At 42.8% G+C, this 24773-nt stretch overlaps 1 protein-coding gene across 7 annotated transcripts in view; it reads right to left on the minus strand.

Moving 5' to 3' along the window:
* Positions 1-24773, minus strand: part of gtf2h2 (general transcription factor IIH, polypeptide 2) — a 98123-nt gene that overhangs the window by 45035 nt on the left and 28315 nt on the right. For 5 of the 7 annotated variants that reach the window (XM_077520619.1, XM_077520618.1, XM_077520623.1 and 2 more), the window contains exons 4-8: positions 21112-21148; positions 20323-20409; positions 20186-20236; positions 6747-6801; positions 5239-5344 (exon numbers count right to left, since the gene is read on the minus strand). In XM_077520619.1, coding sequence (XP_077376745.1) covers positions 5239-5344; positions 6747-6801; positions 20186-20236; positions 20323-20409; positions 21112-21148 — 336 coding nt within the window. Of the gene's footprint in view, positions 1-5238; positions 5345-6746; positions 6802-20185; positions 20237-20322; positions 20410-21111; positions 21149-21611; positions 22081-24773 lie in introns of all 7 variants that reach the window. The other 2 variants (XM_077520621.1, XM_077520620.1) reach the window with 2 other exon arrangements.

Here is a 24773-nt window from a genome sequence, read left to right on the forward strand (position 1 = left end):
GACATAGGTGAAGAAGCTGCTGCGATATCTCGCAGGGTCCAGACTCCCCAATATGTCACAGCTGACCAGTTTGCTGTCCTGATGGACCAGGTGAAGGCCCTTGTTGACAAAGTGGACAATTTGCAGGTGCAAGTGGGAGACCTCTGGGCAGTAAACACAGGACTCCGACAACCCACAGCAACTCAAAGCCTTGTACCAGAAAGAAAACAACACTACCAGCAGTTACATCCTAACCGAGGCCGTTCTCAAACACCCAGCCCAAATCGTGGAGCAGCAGGCCCATGTTTCAAATGTGGAGAAGCAGGACATTTCCGGAAAGACTGTGTTAGATCGCCCAGCCCAGTCGCTGAACGTAATTACGTTGACAAGCGTACAGATTTCCCGCTGCAGTTAGGTGGAGGTTTGGACAGCTCAGATGTGGACTCAGATCACCAGTTGCAAGGCCGGCAGATTGGCTGCACCAAAAAGAAAGGTGAGAGTTTACAAATTCCAGTAACCATAAATGGCATTCAAACTCATACTGTGGCAGACACTGGCGCGCAAACCACTGTAATATCCAAGGAACTGTACCAAAGTATCCTGAAGGACAAAACAGTATCTGCAGACCTACACCAGACCTACCTATTGAATACAGGAGTTGGAGCTGGCATGAAAGACAAACATTGACTTACAGTGACCTTTCAAATTGGATCCAAGTCTATTGCCTGGGAAGTGCATGTGGCTTCCATAAGAGATCCTGTTCTTCTTGGATTTGATCTGATGAAGGCTCATGATGTTGTCATCTACACCCGTGGCAAGGTCTTCATTGGAGATGAACTAGTGCCCTAAAAAATTGTTCGGGGTAATGGATCAGACTACTGTGTGGCAAGAGTGATCCTTAGAGAAACCACGACCATACCAGGTTCATCTGAATGCATTGTTTGGGGTGAAGTGGAGGACCTGAGGCCAGGAGTCACTGCTGTGCTGGAGCCTTTACACATCACAGACAACATAACATCTGGAAGTGTTCTGATCACTATGGAAAAAAGGGTACCAGTCAGAGTGTGCAATTTCTCAACCAAAAGAACCTCCCTAACAAAAGGAGCCTGTCTTGGTGTCCTCGTTGAAGTTTGCCCTGAACCGCCATGTGTATCAAAGAAAAGTGCAGAGACTAGCCATGCAGATGACGATGCAACATCACTGGTGGTAGGAAGAGTAGCGACGACCCACGACATTCCTGAACACCTTCAAAGTCTGGTTGCTGCTACAAGTGAAGCTCTCAGTGAAGAACAGCAACAGCGGTTCGTTCAGCTACTACTCACATATCAATCAATCTTTGCCAAAAATGACTCTGACCTTGGTTACATGTCGGCTGTTACACACAAGATAGACACTGGATCCGCGAGACCTGTACGTCAGCCAGTGAGAAGGACTCCTCTTGGATTTCAAGGTGAAGAGGAAGCACACCTTAAAGCCATGCTAGAAGCAGGTGTAATGACACCATCTACATCTGAATGGGCCTCCCCAGTGGTCCTAGTGCGCAAAAAAGATGGAGGAGTAAGATGGTGTGTCGACTACCGTCGTTTGAACAGTCTCACTCTGAAAGATGCTTATCCCCTACCTCAGATTGAAGAATGTCTCGATGTTGTTGGTGGTGCAACCATGTTCTCAACCCTCGACCTTCAGTCTGGCTACTGGCAGATTGCAGTGGATACCAAAGATCGCGAGAAGACGGCGTTCATCACCAAATGGGGCCTTTATGAACACACTAGAATGCCCTTTGGACTATGTAACGCGCCAAGCACGTTTCAACGGGCATTGGAGCTCATACTCAGAGGCGTTTAAGTGGGAAACCCTTCTCATCTACCTGGACGATGTCATCGTTATCGGCCATGGAGTGGACCAAAGCTTGGATCGCCTTGAGCAAGTCTTCCAGAGGTTCCAAAGCTATGGACTGAAACTAAAGCCATCCAAATGTCATCTGCTCTAAGAGGAAGTTCTCTTCCTGGGTCACATCGTGAGTGGTGAAGGGGTCAAACCGAATCCAGCACTCATCAAATATGTACAGCAGTGGAGCTCCCCCACTAACCTTCAAGAATTGCAAGCTTTCCTTGGGCTGTGTAATTATTACCACAAGTTTGTTCCAAATTTCGCAGAACTGGCAAGCCCCCTTCATACCCTGCTCAAGAAGAATGCTGTATTTCTATGGACTGACGAGCATGAAGCTGTTTTTGCACTGCACCCGTGTTGGGCTATCCTCGCGTAGAAGGACAGTTCATTCTCGACACAGATGCCTCCAACAACAGTGTCGGCGCTGTCCTGTCACAAGTCCAGTGGGGAAAAGAGCGAGTGCTAACCTATGCCAGCAGCCATCCCTCACCAGCTCAGCAAAGGTATTGTGTCACTCGTTGTGAGTTGCTAGCCGTTGTTCGATTCACACGTCAGTTCCGCCACTATCTATTAGGTAGAAAGTTCATAATTAGGGCCGACCATGGCAGTCTCACCTGGCTCTTCCGGTTCAAATGCCCTGAAGGTCAGCTAGCTCGGTTGATAGAAGAGTTGAGCCAATATGACTTCCACATTGAACATCGAGCGGGTAAATTGCACGCAAACGCGGACGCCATGTCAAGGTTGCCAGGAGGAAATGTGGACAAATGTGACTGTTACCGGGCTTGGATTAGCCTGTCAGACCTGCCATGTAAAGGGTGCGCGTACTGCCGGAAAATTCACGAACAGTGGGTCAAGTTTGAAAATGATGTTGATGATGTCGTGCCACTTACAATAAGGTGCACCAAGCCCCAAAGTCTCACACATGGTCAAGACAACCTGTCACCTGAAGATGAACCAGCTGTGGAGAGCCCGGGAGTCAACTGGCTCGAATCCCTTGGTCCGGAGCAACTGGCAACACTTCAGAAAGCAGATCCAGTCCTCGCCACCCTTCACACATGGGAAGAAACAGGGACACTCCCTACCAAAGATGAAGTGATGCTTGAGAGTCCCGCAGTGAGGAAGTTCTGGCTCTGCTGGCCCCAAGTAACACTTAAACAAGGAGTCCTCCATTACACCTGGGAGAGAATTGGAGACCAGCAACCAACCTTGTTATTGTTAGTTCCCGCGTCCATGCAGAAGGAAGTCCTACAGTCATGCCACAACCCTCCATACTCTGGTCATCTGGGAGAAGCCAAAACTCTTGACCGTGTGCGACAAAACTTCCATTGGTATGGCATGGGTGGAGACATTCACCTGTTTGTCAAAAGGTGCCCACACTGCAGTGCATGCAAGACTACAGGCTCAGCAAAAAGAGCAGAGATGCAAAGTTACCAAGTTGGAGCACCCTTGGACCGTTTGCACCTTGACGTTCTCGGACCATTCCCTGTGTCCAGCTCTGGAAACAAGTACATTCTTGTCATAATTGATCAGTTCACAAGATGGGCCGAAGCATATCCTGTCCCTGATCAAGGTGCTGAGACAACTGCAAGGAAGTTGGTCTATGACTTTATCGCCAGGTTTGGAGCACCTCTTGAGATACACACAGATCAAGGTCGCAATTTCGAAAGCGTATTGTTTCGGAACGTATGTGAGCTCTTGCAGATTACCAAAACCAGGACTACCCCCTATCACACCTCCTCTAATGGACAAGTGGAGCGGTTCAACAGGACCCTGCTACAAATGCTTCGGTGTTATGTAAGCCAGAACCAAAAGAACTGGGACGAACATTTTCCACTGCTTACCGCAGCCTACCGCAGTTCAAAACACACAGTGACTGGATTCACACCCAACAGGCTTATGCTTGACCGGGAGGTCCACCAACCACAGGATATCCAGTCTGGTACTGCAACACTCAAGGCTAATCCACTGGAAGTGTCAGATTTCCTCTACCACCTGGAAGCAAGCTTAAAAGACGTGCACAACCTTGCGAGAGAACACCTCCGCTCCGCACAAGAGCGCCAGAAAAAAAAAAGTGTACGATGTCCGAGCAAGAGAGCACTCCTACAGTGTTGGTGACCTTGTGTTTGTTAGGGACAACCTGAAAAGGAAAGGACTAAGCCCAAAGCTTCAAGCACTTTGGAAGGGTCCCCTGATTGTTGCTGCACGTCGAGGTCCAGTACTGTACGAGATCCAAGGTCCCAAGCGCACCACGATCATGCATCATGACCGACTCAAGCCCTATGACAGTGAAGTTATCCCAATCTGGATTTCATGACAGAGGAGTAAAATGCTACAACAGTGCCAAGATCCCAACTTCCAAGAAAATGAAGAGGAGACTCCACTGGTGCCGATGTTGCCGCTGCCAGATGATCCAGACGGGACACCGATGGGTCCAAGTGACAAGTCCAAAGATTCGTGTGAAACATCTCAGTCCAGCGATCCAGACCGTCAGCCGGAAAGAAGACTAGGTGATACAAAAACTGTTAAAACATCAAGTGGTCGAGTAGTCAATATGCCAGAGAGATTCAGGTACGAGCTACAAGTTGCATTAAGCTGTGTTAAACGTTAATTGCTTGCACTTAAGACTGAATCTAGAAGAGTGATTGTTTTGTTATGTTATTTGCCTAGGACTTTCTGTTAAGTTGTTGTTTATTATAATTACATAATTACTACTTAGTTTTCCCTACATTACCAATACTGAAGGGACTCAGTATTCCTAAAGAGGGGGTAGTGTAGTGCAGTTACACTGTTAATAAGCCTGTGACGTGTACTAATCATTTGTTATAGTTTTTCCCATCCTCGTCTAGGTCAATGAATGCATCGCGCCTGTCTATGTCACGTTGATTATCGCAAGACTAGTAGTTAAGTTGTTTCTGGTTGTATGGTACTCGCGGCTCACTGCACGGACATTGCTGGAACGCTGTCTGTGTCCGAGCTAGAGGCCAAACCAGCACATCTTGTCAACTGAAACGACTATCAGTTGTCATTGTTGTGACTAACCTGCTGGGAGACCATTAAAGTGAAGTAAGAGCATCCCTCTTTTTGTCGTGTGATTCTTTCCGCCCACGCGCCGCCATCACACCGGAGGTAAAAGCACGACAATACATATACATATATATATATATATATATATATATATATATATATTTCAATTTATAAATGACATCACAAGAAAATCTCAGGCAAACACACCCCCACACACACCCCCACACACACACACCGACACACCCACACACACACACGCGCACACACCCCCACACACACGCACTGACACCCCCCCCCCCCCCACACACACACACACACACACACACACACAGTCAGCTAACCTACTTCAGGGTCTGTAAGGCCAAGTTCAGGGAATTGTACAAGGATGGTTCTCCGAGGCACACTGTGTCCACTGCCTTCTTCAGAACAGCAATGTGCTTCTTTGGGTTCCCTGTTTGTTGATAAAAGATAGAAATGAGGACAAGCCAGTTATCCATTGACATCAAGATCTATTTTGGCTTGAGACCTTTACTATTTATTTTTTGACGTAATAGACGATTTACCCAAAGAATAATCAGAACATTTGCTTAACCCAGGCATAAAGATTTTTTCCTTATAGTCATGTCCAAAATTATTGGCACTGCCTTTTTCCCTCCCCCATAATCTGCAGCAATATGACAGAAAGGATAGTACAATTACAAATGCTTTGGCTGCTCGTGTTAATTTGTTTCGTTTGTGATGGCAGCCTGCAGGAGAGCTCTGCTCACTTATCTCTTTGGATTGTGCTTTTGCACATTTTGTTGTTGTTTGGTTTAATATATAATAGAGCTGATATTGTTCATTATAATTAATTTTTGTTGGTAAAAACTTTTAAAAGGACCTTGAAAAAAAAAATTATCGCACATGATGTCGCAATCGCATTTTTTGGGGAAAAAAAAAATCACAATTAGATTATTTTCTATAATCGTTCAGCCCTACATTGCACATACAAAGAATCCTCAATACATTTGACAATAATTAGATGTTTTGCATTTTTGTGGTGGGTAGTTCATTTTGACTTGGTCATTTTGTAAATAGCTCATATGCCTAAAAAGTGTGAACACCGCTGTATTAGATGTTCAATGACACAGTCACTGCGAAAACTAGTAATTACTAAGTTACTAGTAATACTACTACTAGTAACTACTAGTTTCTAGTACTACTACTATTACTACTACTAGTAACTACTAGTACTACTATTAGTAGTAGTAATTACTAGTTAATTACTTTGTAATAATAATAATTGTTCACACGTTATCCTTCAATTTCCTTCATAAGCATTCAACTTAGCAGTCACCTATTAGCATTCAGCTTTCAGCATTCCCATGCAATTTCTGCAGAAATTGCACTTTGTCTAGTTGTTGAATTAATACAAATAAAATGATTTTGAAGTTGTGTCATTCTGAACTATTATTTCTTTTTTATTATTCCTTTTTAGTGATGTTTTGAGTTTATGCGATGGTACCAGTACCAGTGTACTGTATGCAGGTACACAGTAGTATCAAAATAAAAATTTGGGAATGTGAAGACGGAACACTAATCTGGAGTGCACCACACACACAAGTATGCCCTCATAAGTTTTTTTTTTCCACAGTCAGGAGTGGGGCCTCTCACTGTTTAATACTGTCTGAATAATGAAACGTAAAATTGGTGTAACTTTTGTTTTTCATTTGAAATTTATAATTGAAAAGCCATCATTTTTTTTCATCTTTACAATTTTTTTTATTCTCAATTGTTCTCAATCAAGTGAACAAATTACAAGCAGATTCTGTTGCACACATGCTCGTCATGGTATAGCGGCATGATGGCCTTACCTGATAGGTCAGTGAGCTTCTCAGCTCTTTTATTCTTTGTAATGATAATTCCCACCTGGAAATAACACAACACACATATTGGTCAGCAGGGTTTTAAATGGTATCGAAAGCCGGACGTTGACATCACGCTTCCCAAAATGTCAGTTAGCGCCACCATTTTGGCAGTATAAAAAACGGCAGCGCTTCCATTATAATCATTCAGCAGCGGCGCTCTGCCGCTCCTAAATTCGACTTGCCCTCCTTCAAGCCAGCACAAAAAAAAAAAAAGTGCACCTTTGGTGTGCACCGAGCTCCGAAGTCATTATCCTTCCAGCCAAGCACCGGGGCAAATTTTGCTTTTGTGATTGGTGGGTGGGCTTCACACTCGTTCCTGGTTGGTTGCTTCCTCGAGCCGCTGTGAATGGCTGTGTATCACATGTGAATTTGGAGTGCACATGCAGGAAGGAAGATGGAAGAGAGTTGAGGCTGTATGTACTCCAATGTGGAGATGAAATGAGAACGTGAATAAAAAGAGATCAAATAAAACACTAGAGCTGCGAGCAGCTATAAAGGGCCCGGGCGACGTTGGGGTACTGGCACGCTGGGGTACTGGCACATTGGAAGCAGAATGTCTTTGAAAATGGCATGATAAACCTTTACATGTGGATTTTGTTTTTGCCAGGTGTGATGAATATGTCAAGCTCAATGGGTTTTGGTGATTGTTAAGATCTGCAAAAATCAGCGTCCTTTTTTATTTTTAGGCAATGAGTTGCCCTGATCCAGGCTCCGGCCTTCCTGGGTGGAGTTTGCATGTTCTCCCCGTGCCCGCGTGGGTCTTCTCCGGGTACTCCGGTCTCCTCCCACATTCCAAAGACATGCGTGGCAGGTTAATTTGGCGGTCCGAATTGTCCCTAGGTGTGCTTGTGAGTGTGGATGTTTGTTCGTCTCTGTGTGCCCTGGGATTGGCTGGCAACCAGTCCAGGGTGTCCCCCGCCTACTGCCCAGAGCCAGCTGAGATAGGCGCCAGCACCCCCCGCGACCCTTGTGAGGAATAAGCGGTCAAGAAAATGGATGGATGGATGGATGGAGTTGCCCTGATTGGTATTTTTTGTAAAAGTATATATACCCATCATCACTCGTACTTATTGCACGTGTTGCTTTTATTGTCCATTAGAGTCGATCAAAAAAAAAAAAAAAAAAAGAAACAAAATAAAAAAGTACATAGATTGGATCGGTCTGATGCCAGTGAACATTTTGAGTGGTGGAAAGTAAAAGAATTTTCAAAAATGACTTTGTTATCAAACTTAGAATGGGTTTACAATTTTTGTAAAAATACCGTATGTGGGGTATTTTTTTTTTTTATATAAGCCTCAAGGGCTAGGTGGCGCTGCATATAAAACTGAATATTGTCATAGATATTGACAGATAACACGGGCTGAGGGCTGAGCAGATGCCACCAAAAACAAAATATTAATGAATTAAGGTGATGTCACTATCATGAATGATAAAATCTTGTAATGTGTATTAACAAATGAACGCTGCGTTACAATATTATATGAGATAATCGGTATGTCACACAGCACTGGTATGTCACACAGCACTGATATGTCACACAACACTGGTATGAAATATCTTTGGTATAGTGTCAACTTCATTAACGTTTAAACATGCCCCATAATTGGTTAATAAACTTATGAACCAGAAGCCAGCATAGAACATAACACATACATCCATTTACGGTAACACAGTACACACACACACGGCACACACTCATTTGTCATAACACACATACTAAACATGGAGTAGGGAAAGAAGGTTAGGCCTGTCACAATGAGATGACAAGAAATGTGGTTTTGACATGACATGTGTTTTTATTTTGAGTTTGGTTTGAGTTTTGTATTCATATTAATCAGTATTGGTGTTTTATGGGCAATAAGTTGTGTAAGGCTTTGAAGGGATTTTATTCATAAATAGGAAGTATAGTTTATTTTTAAAACATAGATGTTTTGTCAGCATAAAAACTAGACATTGTCTATAAATGTGTTTTGCAGAGTAAACCAAACTGGCAAGGTCACAAGTTAAAAGGGGAAGTCTGGGGAGAGCAGGTTCCGTTAAGGTCCCCAAAAACAGGCCATTTTAGAAACTGAAAACGTTTGTAAGCACTAAATGTCTTATAACTCAGCAGTCTGTCAAAACCAGTACAGACTGGCTGGGACACGTTCACCCTTGCTTAGTCATGCTATGATTCGGCATCCGAGGTTATAAATTAGCAGAGACAAAATGAAACTGGTTGCGCAAAAAACAGAAGAGCAGAGCACCCTCCGTCGAGGAGTGAATTTGGCTCTGTGCCCCGTTTATCCCCAAATGCTGAATGAGGAAGAATTTCTAACAATCAAGATAAGAGCAATTTGTGGTTGACAAATTGTTTTGATTGGTTGTTAGAAGATTATAGTTATCCCCTATTTTGATCAGTTTTATTAAAATTAAACAGCTGGGAGAGTAAATGGTCAACTTCCTCAATTATCTTCTTTGAGCTATTAGTTTAGCTTAAAGATAATTTGATCCAGGTGGTTCATCACAGAATAGCGTGTCCACCCAGCAAAGGAATAATTCTCTTCCAAAGCTTTTGCCCTTCTTTTTATTTATTTTTTTTGTATTTCTTCAATTGATGATCTGGAGTGAGGAGCAACAGATTGTGAGTACATGTGATTTTGTTTGGTTTGAAATTACGGTGGGAATCATTACCTCTTGTCATTAATCAAAATATATTCCTTATTGAACAATTTTGCTTTGCTATTGGTTTGAACATTAATTGAATAATAAATCAAGAAAGACAAGATGTGGTTTAGAGTGTTTATGTGTGTTGTCACATTAATCATTGATTTCTTAAATCCTACTTTCACTTTCCTGCTTTAACACTTTTCTCTTACTATTTGAGTCTTACTTAGAGATACCTTAAAGATCGCTTATCGAGTAGATAATAGTTCCAAATATATGTTGCTTTTCCACCAACAAGCCCAGAAACATTGAGTTCTGGGTAAAGGGAGTTCTTAGTTGTAAAAGTTCCGCAGGGAATTTAGAATTGTGTTTCCACAGCGTCTTCGAGTTCTCTGTAATTAGTTCAAATGAGTTACATTGAGCCCAGCTGATGTAAACACAACACCCCCAAATTTGACCAATCAGCTGTGGCCATTGCAGCCCGCCCCCTCAAAGTTCCTGCCTGGCTCAGCAAGACCCTGCTGCTGAGATAGTACTTGGATACCCACTGGGGAATTTAATTACCCTGGTCATTTTTGTTGGTGGAAACACGTGCAAACTGAATTTTACCAAGGTAAACTGAAAAGTTCTCCAAAAGTTCCTGCGGTGGAAAAGCGCCTATTGCAACACACACTCGTTTTTTTTTTTTGTGAGGGAAGCTAGCTAACTACACGGCATGACATGAGTCGGGCATTTGAGACAAAAACTGAGCTTAGAATAAATTAAACATGACAAAATAACACTATTGAAACACAAAACGTATTGACCTATGGCATAAACATGGGTAACAAACATGGTAGAAGTCCCACAAATAATGTCCAAAAAGCATATTGATGTGACAACAGGCAAGCGTGGCTATTGTTTACAAATAGGACTCTCTATATATGTTTGTTATCGCGTGAGCTCAACTCTCCAGCGTGAACCCCCGTGATCTTGTGGGCTGGCGGGTGCAGATTTCCAGACATGCAACGCACGCGGTAATTGCAGTCCGTGTCCGTTCAGCGTCAAGAGTCCGTCGTAAACAGAGAGAATCCGGTCACTTTTCAAAATAAAACATTTTAATCAATTAACTGGAAGTACAGTAAGTTTTTGTTATTCTTTCAACTGTGCTGCCGCCGCGGCAAAGTGGCCCACGGCCCGATACTGGTCCACGGCCCAGTGGTTAGGGACCTCTGCTGTAGGGTACCTGTTGTGTTGCACCCATATTAAATACCAAATCTTTAAGTATGCATTTAAAAAAAGTACAAATAAATAATGCAGCGACAGCGCTCTCCAACTGTTTCCAAAGTTGACAGTGCATTAGGAGTGCTAAAAAAAATCGATTCGACAATATATCGCAATGTTACAGTGCACAATTCTTGTATCGATTCAATATGCGGCTGAATTGATTTTTAAACATCAATCTTTTGAAAGGAACCCCGGCTGTCATGACATGTTTGCTCTATTTTACTTATTTGGTTGTTACTAACATAAATATTAGATGAATTTTTCAAAAATAATTTCCAGTTTAATGCATTTTGTAGAAACTTCAATTAGACGTATGGCGCCAATGTTATTTACGTTGCAACACATTCCTGCGTAGTGACGTAGAATGGCAGTGGTTCTCTGCCGAGCAATGTGAAACGCTTATACAGAAAGCAAGGTAAGCCTCCATTATGTTCCTAAAGGGACGAAGAAAACTCATGAATGCATCTGTTGAATGACGAGAGGACCGCGTGGGGGAGAGTGACTCTCCCAATCGCACGTTGTTTAGTTTCGAACGCTGCGAGGTTTACTTTCTTGAAAGACGTTTCGCTTTGCTCGGCAGAGAACCACCGCCATTCTACGTCACTACGCATGGAATGCGTTGCGACGTAAATAACAATGGCGGCGTAGGCCCAAATAATGTTTCGACAAAATGTATTAAAATGGAAATTATTTTTGAAAAATGAATCTCATACTTATCTTCGTAACAACCAAAAAATAATATACAGCAAACTGGTCTTGACAGTCGGGGTTCTTTTTAAGGAAATATTCAACAAAATGTCTTACTTAGGGTTAGGATTCACACTTTAAGCATGGAAGAATGTTATAAAATTGGAACATTAAGCCTTAATATTTCATTTCGATGGTGCGCAAACATGAAACAAATTACAACCTGTTTGTTCAATAAAAATGAGTATCTTTCACATTTGAACCGACCGGTACTGTTCCAATTCTCTGTACCTGGGAAATCGATACCAGTACTCAAGAGTACCAATTTTCTGACTTTTTTTTTTTTTTTACTTACTCTTTTTACTAGTGTTGTTCCGATACCGATACTGGTACCGGCAGAGGTGCCAATACTGCATGAAAACAGTGATATCGGTATCGGTGAGTACTCACAAGTAACATGCCGATACCATTAATTCCAATGCTAATATAGAATTTTGGATGCAGCATCTTGTGTCTTGCTCGTGCACGACATTCACTTTTTTTTTTTTTTTTTTTCTTTTTTTTTTTTTTTAAGAGCTCAGAATTGTTCATTCGGTAGTCTTACCGATTCAACGTCTTGTCATCATTGCTCTTTTTTTTTTTTGTGTGTATGTGTGCGTGCGTTTGCGTGCGTGCGTGCGTTTGCGTGTGTGCGTTTGCGTGCGTTTGCGTGCGTGCGCGTGCGTGCGTGCGTGCGTGCAAATACGTATAAATTTATACTCATTCATTCACCTAAAACCTTATAAATATCCCATTACCCTTCGCCTTAACCAGGTACTTCAGAATCTTGCCAGAGTCGTGAGGTTTAAATGGTCAGGAGACCAGAGAAAAGGTCAGAAAAAAAAGAAATAAAGAGAAAAGAAAGGAAAATCAAAGTGAAATCCAGCACCGACCAAACACTTCCTGCCTTCCCCATGATTACAAAATCAAAGTCTTACGCCAACCCCGGAAGCCTCTAAATTCCAGCAAATTTGGCGAGATCTCAAGAGACCAGAGGAAAAACGAAAGAGAGGAAGGAGGGAAGGATCGATAAGGCAGAGAGAGATCCATAGAAGCCAGTACATCCAATCCATCAAAGTGAAGTCCAGCACCAACAAGACCCCTCCTACGTGGTTACAAAACCAGAGTCTTATGTAGAGATAGACCGATAATCGGCCGGGCCGATAATCGGGGCCGATATTTGACATATTGGTACATATCGGTATCGGCCCGTTTTATTAATCTGACGGCCGATATAAGCGATCCATTTAAAACTCCGTCTTCTCGCTTCGAATGCAGCCCAGAGCGTCTCTGTCTGTTATGGAGTCCAACTCCAGCAACGTAACGCCCATAGCAGCATTTGATTGGTTAGCCGTGCAAGAGCCAGAACCAATCAGTAGTGTATGCAGTGTATCACAGTAGCCGGTCACACACGCACCCACGGACACAACGCGAGACACATGCTTCGAAGGTAAGTTAAAAGAGAAGAGACTCCGCCGAACCTTTCACCATGATAAGCTAAACACATTGAATTATGTTGTGTATTAAATGCACTATATGAATGGAGCTGCATTGCCTTGCATTGAATCCCCGCTAGCAAACAGTGGTGTGTTCAGCTTAGCATGTAGGCTAACACCCAGTAGCTAATTCGCTACTTGAACTACTCAGGGAGGGAATCACACACATTTTCACTTAATTAAGTAAACAATGTTTGTTTGAAAGCTTCCAAATATTAACAGTTGTCATTATTATATTTTCTAGTTCCATGTTAAGAGTAGAGTAACGTCATTATATTTACCTCTCGTGACGCACACATTGCATTCTGGGTCACGTCCACTACTTGTTGCATAGCGGTTATTATGCAGTTAGATGCCACAGTGACACTAAATAGAGTTTAGTTACTTTATATTGTGTTTATTTGTCGCACTGGTTTGCCATTGTGTGCCTTAAGCTTCGACGTCGATTTGATTGACAGCTCGTTGTGCACCTCGTTAAAGTCCGCTCCGTAACTAATTAAGTGTCTCAAACACCATTTAACTACACGAACGTGTTTTCTTCCGTATGTTAGGCATTAGTAGAGAAGTGCACTAAAGTATATGTGTGCTTATTTGCTCGTTTTGTCGCTCTTTTCACGTCATGTCTGCCGTCAGTTGGGACATTATCCTCTCAATGGATGCCACTAATATGTAACATCTACGGCCGTATTCGGCTGCAATTAATGTTCAGTGATGTAATTTCGTTACGTGCATCATACTTTGAATAATGAGCTCATGTTTGGTGTGTTGTATAACTTTCTCGTGTGTTAGTAACTATTCATGTGGACAGCTAAGATAGTGCTTGTTAATGTGAATTAGCAATGTTGCAGCCCAGTTATTATTTAGACAAGTAAATCTGTGCCATTAAGTGATACAGTACAGTAGTGAGAGAATAGTGTGCCCATATACACACACGTGTCTATAAGTGTAAAACACATTAAACAGCAGAAACTGGCAGCGGTCCACCGCAACAATGTCTGTTTAACCAAGTTATTCTTACTATTATTATAACCAAGTTATTTTACTCTACCTTTTTCTGCGTTGATTGGGGCATCCTAAGTGGCAGTAAACTTCATGATGAAGTGTCTTTTGACAGTTCTCTTGTAGAGAGGAGTAGCATGATATTGCTGTTCTCGATTTAAGATCCTAAGCTTATCAATACTGTCTATATGGTAACAATAACAATAATCATAATAAGGTCTACAAGAACTGTATGGTGTTCAGGGATGAATAGTTTTTCTCATGGAATAATTTTATTTTTTTTTTTGCTGTAGTAATAAGTAATGCCACAGCTGATGCACATTTTGAATGACAGGGTTCCTCCTATTACTTCAAAATATAAAAATATAACATTTATAGAATAAAACTACAAGTATCCCAAATGCTATAAAAGGTAATGTCACGTTGGCCCCCACATTTAGCTCCCCCCACCACCAACGTCTTATTGCAGATGGAAGGATGTAAAATGAAAAGTGCAGTGTGAGAATCCATTGTAAAGAACGGTTAGGGTTTGCATTATTCAAAAATTTGGTGCCAACATTTTAACTTTTACTGCAAATGAATATCGGCTTCAAATATTGGTTATCTGCCTCCTTGACTACCGGTAATCGGTATCGGTATCGGCCCTGAAAAAAGCATATCGGTCTATCTCTAGTCTTATGCCAACCCCAGAAACCTCATACTTCTAATAAATTAAGATCTCAAGTGACCAGAGGAAAAACTAAAGAGAGGAAGGAGGGAAGGATAGATAGAGCAAAGTGAGAACCACAGCCACCAGCACCAACTGATTCAAGGGGCTGTGGGAGGGAGAGGCTACTTCTGTTGAGTTTCAGTAGATGCTGGTGCGACGGATCTGGCATGCATAAGGACCACCACCAAAGAAAGAAGCCGTCAACCGCGGTCCAGCAAAGCGAGCACTCCCCCCCCCCCGAAATCCCCAGGCCGCGGCAGCACCAAGGCCACCCCCAAGCCACCCGAGCGGACACCGGTCGGCGAGCCGACCCAGACGCCCGGAACACCCCCGCCCCAGCCCCGGCCCACACCCCCGAGCCCAAGGCCGCAGAACGAGGCCCAGCGGGCCCCCACAGCGCCCCACCGGTCCCCAGCCCCCATCCCCCCACGACCCCCCCGCACCCCACCCAAACCCGCCACCCACCACGACCCAGGCCCCACCACCCCCGACCCCCAAACCCCCGAACACACCCCGACCCCCAACACCCAACCCCCCACCCACCCATACCTCCACCCCCCCCAAACAAGCCGCCCCCCCCCCCACCCCCCGATGGCCGCCAACCCCCCCCCGCGAACCCGGCCCCCCGCGAAACCCCCCCCCCCCGGAAACCGGCACCGGGCAGCAGCGCAGAGAGGGAAGATGTGCCCACCCCACCTCCAGCCGCGCGAGAGTAGCACAGCGGCGGGAGGGGGGAAGCAGAGGAGGAAGCACCAGGGGAGAAGGCGGAACACCAGAACACCGAGCCCGGTGGGGAGAGGCCCCGGTCGTCACGCCAGAGTACTAGTGACACCTCACCCTGTTACTGAGTCCGCCAGCTCGCCGACTGGCGAGCTCTACCCTTACACCGTGAATGTGGCCCCACCCAGTGTATATACAAGTGTGTGCGTGTGGTGCATTAAAATTGGGAGCAGGTGAGTCGGAGCAGAGGGAAAAAATTTCCCCTACTCCGACACACCCGTATCCCCCCCAAAGAAATGAATATGTATATGTGTGGTGCATTAAAAAAGGGAATGGAGGGACAAAGTGGTGGGGCAGGGATACAAATGGGGGGGACCACAGCGCTGCCAGGCACTGCAGTCCATCCCCTCTGATGGCTCCCCGCCCCAACTCACCCCTCCCCTTGGACGTGAAGTGCATTAAAATTGGAGGGGAGTTGAAGGGTGAAGACGGTGTTTCCACCCTTCGCCACCCCACCAAGAAATGTGTTGTGTGCCCTATGTGTATATTTACAAAGTGTATAGTGCAAAGCTAGTGAAGTGAGTAAGAGGAGCGACCAGCGGGGCCTCACCCAATCCGGCGGGTGTAGGTGGCACGCCCGCCCCCCACCTCATCCACCCGGCACCACAATGGGCGGACAGCCAGCGCAGCAGGGCTACCGGACAGCCCACCGGCCACCGGAGCCCGCCCGGGGCGCCAGGAGTTCTACCGGAGTGGGGCAGGCCTCAAACCCCCGCCCGGCCCCGGGAGCCCGACGCCCGGGCCGGGGAGGGAGCCCCAGGCCCAGGGAGAGGGAGGGGGAGGGGCCGCAGGGCAGACAGGGAAGGGGGGGGGGGGGGGGAAGCGGGGAGAAGACGACAAGAAGGCGAAAGGGCGGCTGCAGGGCAGGAGGGGGGGGGGGGGGGGGGGGGAGGAGGGAGGGCGACAAGGGAAATGGGACCGGGAGGCAGAGGAGGATGGGCGGGAGGAGGCGAGGAGGGAGAGGCGACGGGGGGGAGGAAGGGGGAGGGGAGAGGGAACCACGGGGCACACCGGAGGCCCACCCACCCCGAACCGCGCCGCCGGGCACGGAGCAGCGGACCGCGCCGGGACGGCACCGCCCCGGGCACCAGGGGAAGCACCCCAACACCGCACCCCACAGGGGGCCCAGGGAGCGGCCAAGACGCAACCGCTACCGAGCAGACAACGGGGGGGGGGGGGGGGGGGGGGGGGCAGAACCACCCCCGCCCGACCACAGGGGACGGCGTCAAGAAAATTGACTAATTAGCATGCAGTAACACCAAGTGTTGATGCTTAGTGCCCACTAGAAATAAATCTTAAGGAGTTAATGAGTATAGTGTCGTATAGTGTGGTATGCTCGAGCCCACTAGCAGCAACTAGGTTCCTGACTATATAAAAATAAAAACAATCAGATACAAAATACCAAATACAGAAGCAGCGAAAACAGAAGTTGTAACGATGTGGTGGCTCTCGTTAACAGGCAGAATCTTGGCAGGATTAAGTTGCCAAATTGAGATTAAAATATTCTATGTACATAGACCATATTTGTTTAAATCTTGATACTTGATTTTTATTTAAGGCAGAGATTTTTTCCATTGAGATATAATTTATTAGTAAGTTTAACCAGTGGTCGATATTTAGAGATTGTTTATTTTTCCAATTGACAAGGATTATTTTTTTAGCAATAGTAAGGGCTATAAATATAGATTGAGATTGTTTACATGGTAGCTCAGTTATTGTTAAGTCACCTAGTAAACACAATCTTGGAGATAAAGGAAGCCTACAGTTTAATATATCAGCGAGCTTTTCCAAGATTTTAGTCCAGAAATGCAGCACTGGAGTACATGACCATAAAGCATGAAGATAAGTATCGGCAGTGTTTTGTGAGCACTGGAGACAAATGTCGGAGTCAGAGAGTCCCATTTTTTTCATCATATATTGTGTAATATACGTTCTATGAAGTATCTTATATTGGATAAGTTGCAAATTTGTCTGTTTGGTCATTTTAAATACATTTTCACAGATTTGGGTCCAAAAGTCTGGTTCCGGAACTATAGACAAGTCTTTTTCCCATTTTAAAGTCGGTAAATACGTTTTATTTGTGTATAAAAATAACTTATATATTTTTGATATTTTCTTTATTGTTGTTGGAGAAAGCTTTATAATATCTTTAGCTAAGACAGGCAGTTGGAGCGTATCCTGAAGTGTTGGGATTTGTTTCTTAACCATATTTTTAACTTGCAGATAATGTAAGAAATTTCCCTTTTTTATTTCATATTTCTGGACCAAGTTTGTATACGATATAGACTTATTATCTGAGAAAAGATGATGAAGGTGTGTAATTCCTTTCTGCTCCCATAAGCTTAAATGGAACGACTGATTATTAAGTTGAAAGTCGGGGTTATGCCAAATGGGAGAGAGCCCACAGGGCGCCAATTGGGAGTTTGTAATTTCTAATGCCTTCCACCAGGCAGTCAGGGTGGCGGCTATCATTGGGTTTTTAAAACAATTATGTCGTCTTATTGATTTTGTAATAAAGAGTAAATCTGACAGTCTAAGATTATTACAATCCTTCTGCTCCAATTCCAACCAACAGTTAGTATCTCTGTTGGGTTGTGTCCATAGCACAAGATATTGTAGTTGATTAGCTAAATAATAGTACATAAAGTTTGGTGCCTCTAAACCTCCTTTAGATTTACTTTCCTGAAGAGTAGATAGACTAATTTTGGCTTTTTTTTTATTCCAATAGAATTTTATGATAGCAGAGTCCAGCGATTGGAACCAGTTAGACGTAGGTTTAAATGGAATCATTGAAAATAAATAATTAATCTTTGGTAAAACTTTCATTTTTATAGTAGCTATCCGTCCTATTAAAGAGATCGGAAGATTATTCCAGCGCTCCAGGTCACTACGGATGCTATCCAATAATGGTGAAAAATTTAAAGAAGTTAATTCAGTTAACTTAGGTGAAATTTTAACACCTAAGTATTTTAAATTACCTGTAGGAAAGGAGTAGTGTGGATCCTGACTTGTAGGATTCCATGAATTTTCTGTAATAGGTAATAATGTTGATTTTGTCCAGTTAATAGAGTAATCTGATAAGTGAGAGAATTTAGTTATTAATTTAAATGCACGACATTCACTGATATGTGACATGTTCACTGCATGCCGATCTAAGATATCCTATTGGCCCTTGAATGCCCTGAACAGGACAGCTTTTTCATGTTGAGGAAAAAAAAAAAACCCTTAGGTATCGGTATCGGCCGATACTGCAAAGCTGGGTATCGGAATCGGTATTGGGAGCCAAAAAACGGTATCGGAACAACACTACTTTTTACCTTTCTTTCTTTTTTATGTTAATTTAAGACCAAAACCGTAGAACTACGGTACTGACAGAAATATTTTCAATGATTTTATTTTGAAGGGCTTGGGCAAGCGCCGCATTAATAGCTTAGTAAGACGGCACACGCTGCATTAATAGCTTATTAAGACCGCACACCACTCGTGCACGGCAGTCACAGCAAGCCTCGAGGTGCACTCGTTATGGTTGCGCTGTACAGAATGAAGACACCAGAGAGCAAAAAAAGAAAAAAGAAGGCACCGGAATGCAGACTAACTTGTATGAGCCCACAACACGCTTATAGGCCAGCGCCATTAAGACTCGCGCATCGGCAATTGTGGTTGGCTAAAACAGCTATCACTCAAACACCAAAGGGGAAAAAAAAAAAAAGAAAAACTATCTAAAACCGCACTGTTTTGCGATTAGGTTATTGCACTAGGTCAAACCTTGATGTTGGTTAGATTTAGATTAATCGTGCAACCCTAGTCTTCGGTACACATCCCTATTGTTAAATACAGTGGCTCACAGTTATAAGCCTGAAGTTTCAGATATATGGTTTCATACAAATCTTACAGTGTACATGTGCAAGTTTACAGATTAGTATTTTCTAAATTTGAGTAAAAAAAAGTTGCAATAATGGACTTATATAATCATATCGGGATTACTCGGTATCAAATCGAATCATGACCTATGAATCGTAGTACGGCTCGAATCACCAGGTACCAGTGGTGAGCCGTCATAATAAGCTCTTAATGCGGAGCATGCCCACATGCTCAAGCCCTTCAGCCATTCAATAAAATCATTGAAATAATTATAGTTGTACAATACCTTAGTTCTACTGCTTTGGTCTTAAATTCCTGTGTAATTTGTCCTGTTTTCCTTGCAGAGATGTGGAAAGCAAACAGCGGAGAGGGTTTTTTTTTGTTGTTGTTTTTTTGTTTGGAAAGCCAACAGAGGATAGTTGGCACTCACGAACCATCGCGATAAACGGGTCTCTTGCGAGAAGAAGCTCGTGAAAGTTCCGAATACTGTAAATTCCAACCAATTAGCAAATTGTGATTTTGTCATTTCACGCACCATGGAGCTGGTTACATTACAGTGTGTGCGTATCAACCTGCCTAAGTCCTGAATATTTCCGCTTTAATTTTATACCTATACAGTGGTATAAAATAACATTTAATATTGAAATTAATAATAAAAATACCCCCAAAATTTTCAGCTCACGCCCTTGCGAGCACTCGCATATGTCACACTTCAGCATGTCCACTCGAAAAACTCACCACTCGCCACTGCCAGGTACTAAGCAATTCACACCCCTAAGTGGCATCATCTGCTTGCATGTTGCAAGCAATAATTGTAATAATACTTATGCAGTGATTGACCTACCCAATTTATTGTTGCTTTTAATAGATCTGTCATTATCATCACCATCTTCATCATCACTCACCTGGCTAATGGGATTCTGGTCAAAATATTCTTCAATGAAAGCTTCCATCAGCTGAAGCAAGAGGAAGAACATTCAGTTAATTGAGTCATTTTAGTCGCTACAGAAATGAGTGAAGAAAACATAACCGTTACTCTAACCTTTAGGGTTGCAGTGAGGCGGTTTGGTTTTAAGTCTTGATCCTCCATACTTCTCGAACAGTCAATCACCGCAAAAAGATGTCGCATCTACAAGACAAGAGGTGCATTTTGGTCCTAAAATGAAACGGAAGCATCACCAGGGCTAAATACATTTGCGAGCTTGTCCTTTTGGGCATCTGTAGCAGGAAGATGGCAGCAAAACATGTCAGCCTCTTCTAAAGTGAGACTCCAGCCTTTAATATAATTAGTGATTACTGGACCTAGGATAATGAACAGTGATGTGACAGAACTTTTTTTTGCATATTATTGAAATCAATATATTTTTTTTTAATTGAATGAAGAATTATTTCACCACTAGGTGGCGCTAAAGTTAATATATGGTGGCTTTAATTAATAGAGGGGTACCAACAATTTTACCCAAATGTGTGCATCTGCATAGAGAGGATGATCTGCATAATGCTCAATGGATCAATTTATCATTTCAAAACTATATTGAACTGCCACTCACTCTTCAGATGTACTAGGAGGGTACAAGCATCAATTACGATGCAAGGTCAATTGTGTTTCAGAACAAGTGCCAAGGGAGAAAGAATAATTTAAAAAAAGAAAAAAAAGGAGAGCCTATACACAAGAATTGCATTTGTGAAAATTGAAAAACTCTAAAGACGTCTCCACCACCAGACACTGTTATCAAAAAAGCTAAACTCATGTCACACAGTCACAGGTATTTATTTGAATGATATCAATGAACCAATTTTTAAAAATAGCACATGAAAAGTTTAAACTCACCATTCCAAGTCTTATTTGGCCACAGCTTTTTATTATCCTGTGAAGAAAGAAATAATTTTAAAATACCAGTTCAATCATCATTCCATTAACATTTCCACTTGTTGTTTCTAACCTGTATTATTATTATTATTATTATTATACTTATTATATCATTTTATTCTCCTCACTTTCTTGCCGTCAAACAACTTTTTACACCGTTCAAATTTCAACTTGATTCAAAAATATACACTATAAGCCATGATTTTTGAACAAGACAAGTTAGGTCAGTGGTAAGGCTAGTTGCTTGCCGCACAGAGGACCTGGGTTTGAACCCAGTTTGGGCAAATCTTTAGTACAAATGCAATATTTAAAACTAATCATTGTTATTATTAATTATTTCACATCCATTACTTTCACATTTCACATCCATTAGTTTTGTTTCTATATTATCCGTTCTATATTCAAAATTCAAATTACACGCAAGCTCAGTGTATACTGACATATTCACTGCAATTACATACAATGTCGCAGCTTTTTTGTGGCTGAAGTGGTCTAGTGGTAAGGGGAATGGACTCATGATCAGTGTGCCTGGGTTTAAATCTTGCTTCATACGGTCGACGGCTCCCCTCTTTGGTGGCGGTCCTAAAACATGCCAGATCCATCACACCAACATCTACTGAAATTCAAACAGAATTTGCTTCACCCTGCCACTGCTCGTTGAATCAGTGGATGCTGGTGTCTGTGGACCTCACTCTGCTTCATCTATCCTTCCCTCCTTCCTCTCTTTAGTTTTTCCTCTGGTCTCTTGAGATCTCCTTAATTTGTTGAAATTTGGAGGTTTCTGGGGTTGGCTTAAGATTCTGGTTTTGTAACCATGTGGGTGGCATGTGGTGCTTAGTTGGTGCTGGATTTCCCTTTGATTCATCTTTCTTTCCTTTGATCTTTCCTCTGGTCTCCTGACCTTCTGAACGTCACGACTCTGACGAGACTCTGTAATGGGTAATGGGATTTTTATTAGGTTTTAGGTGAACTAATGAGTACAAATGTACACAAATTCGCATGCACGTGCGCGCGCGCACACATACGCACACACAAAAAAAAAAGAAAAAAAAGAGAGACAACAATGATGATAAGATGTTGAATCGGTAAGACTGCCAAATGAACAATTCTGACCTCTCTCTTGGAAAAATAAATAAATGTCACTTCAAGCACTCTTTAGTACAAATGCAATATTGAATACTAATTATTTCACATCCAAAATTTTGATGTCATTCATCATTATTAGGTTGTTATTCCGTTTTATATTCAAAATTCAAATTCAACACAAGCTGTAAGCTTCATACCTCAATAATCACGAAAATTACAAACAATGTCACAGTTCCCACTATGATTGAAGTAGCCCAGGGGTTAAGAGAAAGGACTGCTGATCAGTGTGCCTGGTTTCAAATCACGCTATGACCACACTTTAGTACAAATGTAATTCTGAACAATGGTTAATGTCAATTTATTACACAGTCATTACTGTTGATGTCATTCATCATTAAGTTTTTATTCTGTTCTATATTCAAAATTCAAATTCACAGCAAGCTGTATATACTGACATATTTACTACAATTCTATACAATGTCACAGTTTCCTAACCTGGCAATAGCCCGATGGATATGTTCCCCAATATCCATCTGGCACTTCTCCACAGTAATTTCATCTGGAAAAGGCGGGACATTCTGTAAAATAATTCGAGCTGATTGGACGATGCAGCATTCTACATGTTTGTTTTAACCAATCACAGCCATGGGGGAAATTTTCGTCTTTGTTCTTGGCGAAGGGGGGAAAAGCACGAACATCTTACCAGCTAGAAATGCACAAAGCGCCTCTCGCTGTTCAACATTCAACAAGCAAACGGTGGGTAATTCTGCGAGAACAGAATTAATTGTAGCGTCCATTCGTCCATGTTGGGTTTGTTTGTTAGCCCCCGCATCGGCGCTTGCTTCCTGGTTTCGTCACAATTGCATATCCCGCCCCCAAACACAATGTCGCTCTGTGATTGGTCCAAACCACCAGTTGGCCAGTGTACTATGTATGTGCGACCAGAGTCCAGAATCGTGGCTTTTAATGCATATGGATCAGGACTGTTGCACCACTCATTTAAACATGTACTGCGTACTCGCTAGGGGTGGGACAAAAAACCGATTCGACCGAACCATCGGTCGTCAAGGGGAGCTAAACGGCCGTATCGGTAGCAGACTTGTCAACCGATACAAAATCCGCCGGGAATCCTTAGATACATTGCTTGTAAAGCTGTGGACCGGATATCGCGTTGCTGTGAATCGGTTGCGAGTGAGGCTTTATGGTTTTCATAACAATAGCAAGAGTTCTGCACCGTGCTCTACTTGTTTTGTTTACATTTCAGTAGCATCACTATTCAAGCTACTTCCGTGTTTACAGAGAGCTAGCAAAGTAGCGCTCAGAGACACTTCATTCCCCGGATGTTGTAAACATAATGCAAAGACGTTACGCACCTTTTTTTGGGGGGAGGGGGTCCGCCTACCGTCAACGCCGCGCTCGCGACACGGCACGCGCGCAGTCGCGCACAACGAGTGACAACATACAAATGGAGACAGTTATAAGAAGCCGGTGCCATACATCTCGGTATTTCCCATGGCTATCGCGTCCTCTCGGTGCACTTGTATGTCCCGGGCCGGCGTTGGTACTGCGCGCGAGCCAAAAAGAATAACTCCTGTGACACTCCAATGCATGGATTCAAACGCAGGTATGTCCCACAGCCAACACACCAGCTAAGCTAAAAGCACACTGCAAGTATCTCATTTCTCAGTTTGTGGCTCCCTGTCAACGTATACAACTAGCATGAGCAGCAGATAGGAGAACTGAGACGTGCCCGCGATTACGTCATCAAACTCAAAATGAACGACAGCCCAAAAAACAAAACATAAACAGTGGTGATTCCGTGGTCATCATCGTGTCTCAGATTAAAAAAACAAAAAAGATGTCATACATTAACCAAAAATGAATGTGATGGCAAAGAAAAACAAAAATTGTTAAAAACAAAAATTGTTGATAAAAAGGGAAGGGCACTTTTGGAAATATTTTTGGATATATTAAGTGGTTAAAATGTGTTTGATAGATTTATTGTTCCATAAGGTGGCTTCATATTTCTTTTGGCTGGACGGTAGGTTTATTTCATGTCTTAAATTTATGTTTCTGAAATACTTAACAATGTGGACATATTCTGTTTAATTGTGTTGGTGTCTTTTTAAAGGTTAAATATTTATATTTCAAATTGAATTATTTGTTTTCCTGATCCTGATTTTGAATTAAAAAACAAAAACAAAAAAAACAAAAAACAATTATAACTGTCAATAACGACTAATAAATATTTAAACTGATACATTTTTCAGTCATATCGCCCAGCCCTTTGTTCCGGTCCATTTAAATAATTGATTCAATATATAAAAATATAGAAGACATTGTTGTTGTTCTTTTTTAACACATTTGTAGATACTGTAAAAATTTGTGGTGTTTTAAGATTAATGTTTACAAACAACAAATGTCACTATAAGTTTTGAATATTGAAATTAATTGTATCGAATCGAAAATTGTATCGTTCCCAAACTTAATCGAACCGTATCGAACCGTTCTGTTCTGAAAGATAATCGTTTTTCAAT

Source organism: Festucalex cinctus, chromosome 5 (genome assembly GCF_051991245.1).
Source record: "Festucalex cinctus isolate MCC-2025b chromosome 5, RoL_Fcin_1.0, whole genome shotgun sequence".
Lineage (NCBI taxonomy): Eukaryota > Metazoa > Chordata > Actinopteri > Syngnathiformes > Syngnathidae > Festucalex > Festucalex cinctus.